General features: G+C 55.0%; 1 protein-coding gene across 3 annotated transcripts in view; it reads right to left on the bottom strand.

Annotated features, from left to right (window-relative positions):
• Positions 1 to 212: 212 nt before the first annotated feature.
• The window catches only part of PBX4 (PBX homeobox 4), a 37,228-nt gene continuing 27,739 nt past the window's right edge, over positions 213 to 9,701 (bottom strand). For all 3 annotated transcript variants that reach the window (XM_055343935.1, XM_055343937.1, XM_055343936.1), the window contains exons 3-8: positions 7,542 to 7,789; positions 7,075 to 7,265; positions 6,282 to 6,417; positions 3,208 to 3,364; positions 2,881 to 2,987; positions 213 to 589 (exon numbers count right to left, since the gene is read on the bottom strand). In XM_055343935.1, coding sequence (XP_055199910.1) covers positions 497 to 589; positions 2,881 to 2,987; positions 3,208 to 3,364; positions 6,282 to 6,417; positions 7,075 to 7,265; positions 7,542 to 7,789 — 932 coding nt within the window. In that variant the 3' untranslated portion in view covers positions 213 to 496. The remainder of the gene's footprint in view (positions 590 to 2,880; positions 2,988 to 3,207; positions 3,365 to 6,281; positions 6,418 to 7,074; positions 7,266 to 7,541; positions 7,790 to 9,701) is intronic.

Below are 9,701 nucleotides of genomic sequence, written 5' to 3'. Positions count from 1 at the left end.
GGATGGTAGAACTTATGTTAACAGAAAAAAAAGACAAAACAAACCCATCCCCATCCGGAGCTCACAACATACAAAAGGAAACAACAGAAGAGAGCGGGGAAGGCAGCGCCCAGGGGAGCAGACCCACGAAGGACCAGGAGTGGCCAGATCCACACTCCGACCCACCCCGCTCGGCCAGCGGTCGCTGAAACAAACCTGATATGACCAACATCGACATGAAAATAAGTCCAAAATTTTAATGGGAGAATTTGTGACAAGTCCTAGAAGAAACAATTCACAGTCTTATCATAAAATTACTATTAAAAAAATGAACTGAATTGAGAAAATGAGCAGCATCTCAGCCCATTTCAGATCCCAGCTGGTAAGCAACGGATGGCGCCTGCCACCTGCTGCGGTTCTGGGTCTTTGAGGTAATCAGCTGCACACGCAGCAAAGACTCGGGTGCCTGCAAACCACCGCAGGCCACCCGGCCCGCTTTTCTGGTCGACTCCAAACCTTAATTAGATGCGTCTGAGTGGACGCTGCCGGGGTCTCCAGCGGGCGAAGTGGTGGACGCCGGGGGCGCGGCTCCCTGCCAGCCACCCTTGGCCTGTAAAGACAGAGACTGGGGGTCAGAAGGCCGTGAACTGAGATGAACTGAGAAACAAGGAGAGGAGCCAGGAGCCAGCAGAGGGACTGTGGGGCCCTCCTGGGTCACAGCTGGCCTCACTGCCTGACCCCTGACATGGGCGAGCTTCCCCGGCCGGAATGGCCTCCACTGGCCACCCGACGAGGCTCTGGTCAAGGACAGATGTGGCATCGTGGTGCAGCCGAGGCTTCTCCACACTCCGAGCGGGAGGCAGCCTGGTCTGGCCTGGAGCTGACAACAGAGCCGGAAGGGGCTTCGGGACCTGGCTGGACGCTGGTCTGGCTGCGCAGCCAGAAGGGTAGCAGCCATGGCCCCCAGGCACGGGGACTCTGTCTGCCGTGCAAGGATAGTAGCAGCTACACGCAGCCTTGGGATGTTTGCCCATGGGATCTCCCCACCCACTGTAGTGGAAAACACCACTGGAAGCGGCTCTTTGCGAGTGGTCTGCTCTGTGGTGAGTCCTGTTTGCAGCCCACGAGAGCAGGGCTTCCTGACATGTGCCCGGAGGGCGGCTTCCAAGCCCAGTGGTCCCAGATGTCATACCCTCCACGTGACCCTGAGGGCTTGCTGGGTCCCTGCTGAGTTAGCTGGCAGATCACACAAGTTCCTCCTCACCTTCCTCTCTCTAGCACTTTCCCTGACAGGCTGAGGTCTCCTGCCTGCATCCTCTACCTCATCTGACCTCACCAGGCCGTAGACCCTGCCCCCTGCCCCTCCCCACCGTAGCTCCTTCCTCGCCACGTGTCCCCTGGTGCTGCCCCAGTGCCTGCGCTTCAGAGGCCAGTGTCAGGTGACTGGATCAGTGGACCACTGGCTTCCTGACAGGGCACCCTGCCCATCAGTCTGACAGCAGCTGGGATGAGCACCAGCCTCAGGGGGTCACTGTGCCCTCGGACACACACAGGCCTGTGTTCCAGGAAGGAGGCCATGAGTGGTGAAGGGAGGGGGGTCCATTCACAGGACTGACAGGTGACAGGCTAGTATCCAGGTGCGGACTGGCAGCCAGAGGGCAGCCCAGATGTTCCTTAGGTGCACAGAGTGGAGGCCATGGCTTCTGGCCAGGTGGCCTCCGCCCTCGGGGTCTGCCTTCTTAAAAAAGCATCTGTGCCCCACCCACCCCAGCACAGGTGGGGTGTCCACACCAGACCAATGACATTCCCACTTCCTCTGCTGGGTGGATAGGACCTGCCTCCTGGTCCAGGGAAGCCACGAGACTCCAGATCTCCTGGGCTGGTTCTAGGGGTAAGGACGGACCTCGTCTATCAGCTCCCCACTCTCATACTCACACCCGCTACACCTGAGGCACTGAGCCAGCCACAGAGCTCCCGGCTCTGCCCAGGTGCTCATTATGGGGCTGTGGGGTTACTGTGGTGACAGGACATGCAGGACCCTGTGCCAGGTCCTGCCAAATGGCACCAGGAGGCATCCAGTCCCTGCACCAATTAGGGGGTAAATCAGTGGGGGTCACCTGGCACTGTAGGCTACACTTGTGTGAAGGAAAAGGTGTGCTAAGGCCTTGCCGGATGCTACAAAGCCTTGAACCTATAAGACACCTCACAACTGTGCTCACAGCCTCTTCAGGATGGCCCTGTGTGTGGGCCAGGCCCTTGTGACAGCAGGGTGCTGGGGAGGCACCGGGGGCCAAGAGAGGGATGGGGCCCCCTAATCCTGGCTAGCCCAACACCCTGAGAAAGTTCCAGAGGGCATGTCTGAGATGCTTATGATCCCTGGCTCATTTTCCCAGCCCCAAAATGGATGTTCACTCTGACCCAGCTGGGCCCTAGGTGAGGTGACAGCTGGGCTGGCAAGGCCAAGGCACTGATGTGGTGGAGGTCTGAGCCTAGTAGGGCTCCAAGTCCCAAGGGTTAGGGCCTTGTCTGTCTGTCCCCTCCCACCCCCTCCGGGTACAGATGCCCGCTGGGAAGGAGGGCTCCTTCCCAACAGCTCAGAGGCTACAGTGACTTCCTGAGTCCTGGAGCTGGAAGTGAAGGGAACATGTCTTTGCAAAGTGGGCCCCACAGAGTCGTGTCCCGGAGGCAGCTTAGCCAACCTGCAGTCATCAAGGCAATGGACTGAGTATCCAGTGGGCCCTTCCTCATTGCTGGGATTCCTGAGAGAGCCTTGGGGAGGCTGAGAGGTAGCTGGCAAGATGGCCCATTCCCAGGACCCCCTACCCACTTTGTCTCTGAGTCTCTGCCCCAACACTGAAGCAGGGACCCCAGGGCATCATTGGATTGTGCCTTGAGACTCACCTGGGACCGCAAGCTGCCTCCTGCAGGAGTACGGCGGAGAGAGGCCAGTGTCTGTAGGGTGATAAGTGCATCCCCGGCACTGGTCAGTGGGAAGGGATCAGAGGAACCTAGAAGGGGTGTGAGGTATCAGGACTAGTGTTCCAGCTCCAAAAGTTACAGAGGCTCCTCAGGTGGGATCTACTAGCCCCTCAGCCAGGAATGCAGCTCCTGCCTGCATCTGCTCCACAGAGGTCTCTGGCAGCCCCGGCCCCTCTTATCCCTTCCTGCGCAGCTCAGCGGCATGCCTATGTGTGGAGGACAGGCCCTGGGCTGGGCAGCCTCACTCACCAGAGCTGGGTGTTGATGGGCAGCTAGCCTGGCTCCTCAGGCCCCCAACTTTGGTGGTGTCGACTGCCATTTTAGTAGTATAAATGGTAGCCTCTTCTTGAAACTTCCCCATGTTCTTTTTATACCGAATTCTTTTGTTGCCGAACCAGTTGGAGACCTGTGGACACCACAGAGAAAGAAGTCGCTGGAAAAGCTAACCCAGTAATGAGGTAACATGAACATAGGGTGGGCTCTCTCTGAGATGCCTATGCTCCCACTGCCCAGGAGGGACATCCCTGAGTGGCAACAAGCAGCCCTGGGGCCGGGTGAGAGGCTGGGACAGAGAAGCTGGCACTGACTGAACCATGGACACAGGGAAATGGCCACAGTGGGTGGAGGTCACCCCAGAGCCGGCCTGTCCTACCACGTGCTGCTGGAACAGGGATGGGAAGGAGCTGGAAGGAAACAGGATGTCTGACATGTGGAAAGAGGAGCACTGTTCCTCTTCCTGCAGGGGCAGGGACAGATTAGATTCCAGATTGTTCTTTAGGGAAAGTGAGACCCAGGGAGACACGCCTCCCTGGGGACCCGGTAATTCCACTCCTGGGAATTCAGTCTAAGGAAAGATCACATTGATCCACAACTTATCAAAGGATGACACAGGTGGACGAACTGGCAGGCAGTGGAGAGGAGCTGAACACTGAGCTAAGCACCTGTCCAGTGCTCGGAGCAGCTGGGGCAGCTGCTGTCACAGCCAATCTACAAGCAAGCAGGCTCGGCAGGTGGAGAAGCCCAGGGCTGAGCGGGCCAAGCCCAGCTGACTCCAAATCTGCACCAGGACTGACCAGGGCTTCTCCCCGGGGTCGTTTTCTACCTCAGGGCTGTCCTGGACGCTGTGGGGTGCTGAGCAGCATCTCCCCTGACCAGATGCCAGTAGCGCCCCACCCAAGGGTTATGACAGTGAAAATTTCCCCTGGGGGAAGAATCTGTCAGCCCCTGACCAGCACCTTCCTGTGGAGACAGCCATGACTGGAAACACTTCAATACCCCAGAGTAAGGCCTGGGGCCCTGCAGTGAAATATGTGTGGGTCAATGAACAGAAAAGAAAAAACAGTTGAGTGACGGTGGCAGGGTTTTGATGACCTTTTCTCTCTTGAAAATGTATTTCTTTAATGTCCCTACCCAAGTGCTCCACATTATCCTCTCCATGTTAACCACGAAAAGAAAAAGCCCTTATGTGCGCTCCCTGCCCCTCACACTGGGTCTCCTTGTGCCTGCCCCCGGGGTGTGAGGGCAGCCAGAGCAGCACTTGGCTCCCACCTACAAGGAATGTGCTAGAATGTCTTTGTGGAACTGAGTTTGCAGAGGAATGGCAGCAAGCAGTTTTCCATATTAACTGGCATTTTAGGAGGGCAGAGAGCGAGCTTTTCTGTGTGTGGGAGGCTGGCCCTGTTCTGGACAGATGGGGGACCCAGGGGCTGGGGAAGAGCAGTGTCCACCCTCTCCATGGGGAGCACCTCAACATGGGCACCTCAAGCAGGCTCTCAGATATTCTCTCGGCCAGTGTGGCCTGGAGCCACTGGCCACCCCCACCCAGTCCCTCTGGCCCTTCCAGCTGAGCCTGCTGCGGCTGCTGCCCAGGTTCTGCCTGTCACCTCATCTGTGGCTCAGCAACCTGCCCCTTTCTCCCTCGGGCCTCCTCAGCCTGCAGCTGCAGCTGATTCTAGCTTGAAAACGTCTGTGGCCTTATTTGTGACACCCCTTGCCCTAAGGGTGCCCCCATTACCTTCTCCTTAGGTGAACCTCACAGCTTGCACATCTGTACCTTAAATTCAGAATCTCCCCTCCACTGTTAGCCACTTCAGGCTGTCCTGAGACCTGGTGGATGCACCACTTTGGGGAGGGGCTCCCAGCACAGAATTCTGCTGCTGGTTGGTGTGTGTGTGGGGGCATCTTAGGGCACGACCACAGAAGGGGAGTCACTGGGATGTGGCTAGTGCTTTTCAAACTTTTGTTTGCAACTGACCCTCTGCTCGATGAAATCTAGACCCAAGACCCATCTGCTTTCCATAGGCTCCGGGCCTTGAACTGAATCTGGCTGTTCTTCAGAAGACAGCACAAGGTGACCAGCAAGCACCACACCTCATGCTTCTGTGTGGCCCTGAAGCTCGTGAGGTGTGCACCTTCCTTCAGCTCTGGCCTTGGTGCTGGGGATGCCAGAGCAGTTCCAGGGTGAGTGAAGTCAGATGTGACCAGGACACCTGCAGGTTCTTCTGCCTGTGGGACCCTACAGGTTCCTGCGTGCCCTTTATCATGAAGTTGCAGCCTGAACTTGGCCTGGGCCAGGGTAGAGAGCTCTGGCTAAGGGCATGGGCTCTGGAGGCAGCCAGATTGGGCTGGAATCTCAGCCCCTCCGACTGCACAGCTGGAGGAGGGGGCTTCCTCGGAGCTAGTGGCGAGATCCAGCGAGCTAGCATTAGCGCCAGTCAGCTCTGCTGCCAGGGGCTGGGGGGTGCAGCCTGACCCTGACTGGAGCTCCTGAGCTGCCCGTCCTCACCATTCCCACCTTGAAACCGTCTAAGATGTCTCTTGGGTTGTCCCCTCAGCTCCACCTCTCTCGCCCCCAGCTCCACTGTGGACACTGGAGGACCAGGCTACCAGGCTCTCCCAAGTCTGTTCGGGTCCCATCTGCAATCTGTGCCACTGCTCCTCGTGTGGAGTCAGATGTTGCCTGACATTGTATAACCCTGGTCACACACTCTGGGCCACTGGAGAAACAATCAAGCGTGTGTACATCCAGGCCTCTCCCAGGATAGCTGAACCAGTTCTTTGGCACAAGAGGTGGTCTATCATTTCAAGCCCTAATTTTGTTCCAAGTTCTCTTTCTTCTCTTATGCTAATATGCTAACCTTCCTTATGCAACACAGAACATCCCTGTGATACAAGTGTGACGAGGGCCACACTCCACGTGCCACTGGTGCTTGCCTCAGGGACTTCACACTCTGTCCGAGTCCATACAGTTAATGAACTTCCCTGGGTGTCCTCCTCATTGGACACAAGCTTCTCTCCCTCCTACATTCAGGGAGGCCCATCACCTGGGAGACTGTGATGCCGCCCTTCCTGGCCAGCTCTTCTTTGGCTTCTTCACTGGGATAAGGGTTGCTCAGATGGGAGTAAAAATACTCATTCAGCACTTCCGTGGCCTGCTTGCTGAAGTTCCGCCGCTTGCGCCTGCAAAGACGGACAGCCTCAGGCAGTATGTGCACCGGCCTCTCATAACGTCCCTGTGTCCCCATCTGTGATTTCCTAGAGGTCAGCACTTTCATTTTTTTATTAAGATTTTATTTATTAGGGATCCCTGGGTGGCGCAGCGGTTTGGTGCCTGCCTTTAGCCCAGGGTGCAATCCTGGAGACCCGGGATCGAATCCCACATCGGGCTCCCGGTGCATGGAGCCTGCTTCTCCCTCTGCCTGTGTCTCTGCCTCTCTCTCTCTGTGACTATCATAAGTAAATAAAAATTTTTAAAAAAAGATTTTACTTATTAGAGAGAGAGAGAGAGAGAGCGCGTGCACGGCCAGTGGGGAGGAGCAGAGGGAAAGGGAAAGCAGATCACCCACTGAGCAAGGAGCCTGATGTTGCGCTTGATCCCAGGACCCTGATATAATTACCAGAGCCGAAGGCAGATGCTTAACTGACTGAGCCACCCAGGCGTGCCAAAGTCAGCACTTCTGATTGCCTCTCAAGAAGCTGTGTGAGGGATGCACCCCTGGTCACAGCTGGAGCCCCAGGACAGGCTGGGAAGCCCCCAGAACTTAAACCCAAGCCAGCAGCAATTCGGTTCTTCTTAAGAGCCAACCCTAGGGTCACGGGAAGCACATAGGGCCTGACCTGGCATCGAGGAACCGTGAACGCAGGGTCATCACAGCCTCGCAGGTGCTCTGCTTCAGCTGCATCTGGATGGCATTGAACTTGCCGTGGATGACACCGACCATGTGCTCAATCTCCTTGGGTGAGACGGGCCTCATCCTGCTCTGCTCCCGGAGAAGGTTGGTGACATGTGTGGTAAACTCACGGCAAGCCTGGGGTGGGAACATACATGCCAGTCTGTGACCACCCAGCCGGTGGGCTCGGGACTCCATGTGGGACCAGCCACCTGCCGCCCCCTGCAGCTCCCACATAGGCTGGCTATTAAGAAGTGAATGCAAAGGGTTTCCAGCAAAATTGGCCACCTCTGCTGTGAGACCAAGTGCATGTACTCTGGTCTGTGCCACAAAAGAAAGGTGGTTAGCGTTCCATGTTTTGCTTTGACAAATGCGCATTCACATGATAAAAACTCTTCCATGCAGAAAGATCACCTGTTCATATTTCTCTAGCTCAGAGTGGTAAATCTGTCGGATCTGGGACAGCTTGGCCCTGTAGTCAGAGTGCTCAAGGCTATTGTCATTTGGACAGCCACCTGGTGTTGCTGTGTTGGCCGCTGCCGCCGATCCTCCTCTTCCTCGCCTCTCCGGCCTGGATACACCCTCAGCCAGCAGCATGTTATCCAACCTCATGAGCTGAGCATTGGAGGGACCTTCTTCTTGAATGCCATGGATGCTTAACACTAGACAGGAGAGATGGGACCGAATCAGTGGGGGCTGTCTGAGCAAAACAATCACAACAGATTATTAGCACTGGTGTCATATCTGAACACTTGAGGGGAAATGAAGGCTTCCTTTTATCTGTAAGAAACACTGAGTTCCCCACTTTGAAAGTGGTCCAGGTGCCACATAGGAGCATAATCCAGGGGGTGAAGACAGGCTACCATTCAGTGTAGCCATGTGGGCACATATAGGAGGCCTTGATAGGGCGAGTTTGGGGTGGCACCTAGGACTGGAGAAGCCCGAAGCCCTGAACCATGCCTCCAGAGGGTGGGGAGTGCACATTTCCAGATGCCCATACCAGCACAGGCATGGACATGAATGTGACTGGCAGCCTGCTGTCAGTGCGATACTGTGGTGGTGTGCATCTGTTGTGACTATGTGTGTTGGGGAGGGGAATTGGTGCTATAAAGTCAGAGAGGAAAAGCTTGATCCAGAGGGTACCAGAAAAGATGAACTAATCCACTTAGACATTTTAAGCAGAGAGACAAGACATTTGATCCTAAAACCTGGAAAAGCCATTCCAGCTGGGCTGAGAGGGTGATCTGCTGAGGGGCAGGGCTAGACAGGCAAGGGAGGCCTTGGGGAGAGCTGCCGATATTCAGGTGGATACAGGGCAGCTGCAGGGCCTCTGGAGGGAGAGTCCTCAGGATCCCTGACCACCAGATATGGGTGTGAGAGACAGGCAATTCCCAAGTTCATGTGGACGGTGCCATAGATGGCACATTCTCCCAAGCACAGTGTGCAGAGTGGCAAGTGAAAAGGCTGACCCAGCCTGAGTCCCTGACGCAGCCAAGCACAGATGTGAGGTGGCTGCTTACTGGGAATTGGGGATGAATTGGCCAGTTTGGGTGGGAGACAGGTATTTGAGTGTCATCTGCATGTGGTACTTGGGACATCTGTATATACCCACCTATCCCCATAGTTATATTTATGAGAAGTAGGCCATGCCCCTCGAATGCTAGAAAACCAACACAAGGGACAGGCAGATGAGGAGATGGAAAAGAATGATCAGGTCAAGGAAAAACCAGAAGTAGTCATGGGGTGAGATGTGGGCTTAGTCATTAGGAGACCACCATTAATCTCTGCAAAAGCAGCTGCAGGATCTGGCGAAGTAGAATCTGACTAGAAAGCTCCAGGAGACCGTGGGAGCCAGGCAGTGCAGAGAAGGAAAATGAGGCTCAGATCCGAGGGAGGCAGTCTTGTGGGACCTGAAGTTTGTTTGCTTCTTCAGTGACTGAAGAAGTGTCTGTAGCTACAAAGAAAGAACTGGGTGGATGATCATTGTGGGGGGTGGGATGAGGAAGGAGGTGATGGTGTCCATCTAGATCTGACTTTCCAGAAAGTCTAAGTTTTGTTTTGTTTTGTTTTTTAAGATTTTATTTATTCATGAGAGACAGAGAGAGAGAGAGAGAGAGAGAGAGAGAGGCAGAGACACAGGCAGAGGGAGAAGCAGGCTCCATGCAGGGAGCCCGACTGAGACTCGATCCGGATCTCCAGGATCACACCCTGGGCTGAAGGAGGGGCTAAACCGCTGATCCACCCAGGCTGCCCCAAGAAAGCCTAAGTGCTCCCCACAGGGAGCCTGCTTCTCCCTCTGCCTGTGTCTCTGCCTCTCTCTCTCTCTCTCTCTCTCTCTCTCTTTCTCTCTTTCTCAGGAATAAATAAACAAAAATCTTTATTTTTTTTAAAAAAATAGTGTTTTCTTGGGAACAGCCTCCTTTAATACTATCAGCTACTAACTGACTCCAGCATTCAAATAAAAAAGGAGTGGAGCCCTCTCAGAGATATTTACGTATGGCTTGTCCTTCACCTCTTCCTTATATAAATGATGGACCTTTTCTGTCACAAATTTACTTGTGATAACTGAAGAAG

The sequence above is a fragment of the Nyctereutes procyonoides genome, unplaced genomic scaffold, assembly GCF_905146905.1.
Source record: "Nyctereutes procyonoides isolate TBG_1078 unplaced genomic scaffold, NYPRO_anot_genome, whole genome shotgun sequence".
NCBI lineage: Eukaryota > Metazoa > Chordata > Mammalia > Carnivora > Canidae > Nyctereutes > Nyctereutes procyonoides.
The sequence above is the reverse complement of the archived record's forward strand: the minus strand, read 5'-3'. Positions and strand labels throughout refer to the sequence as shown.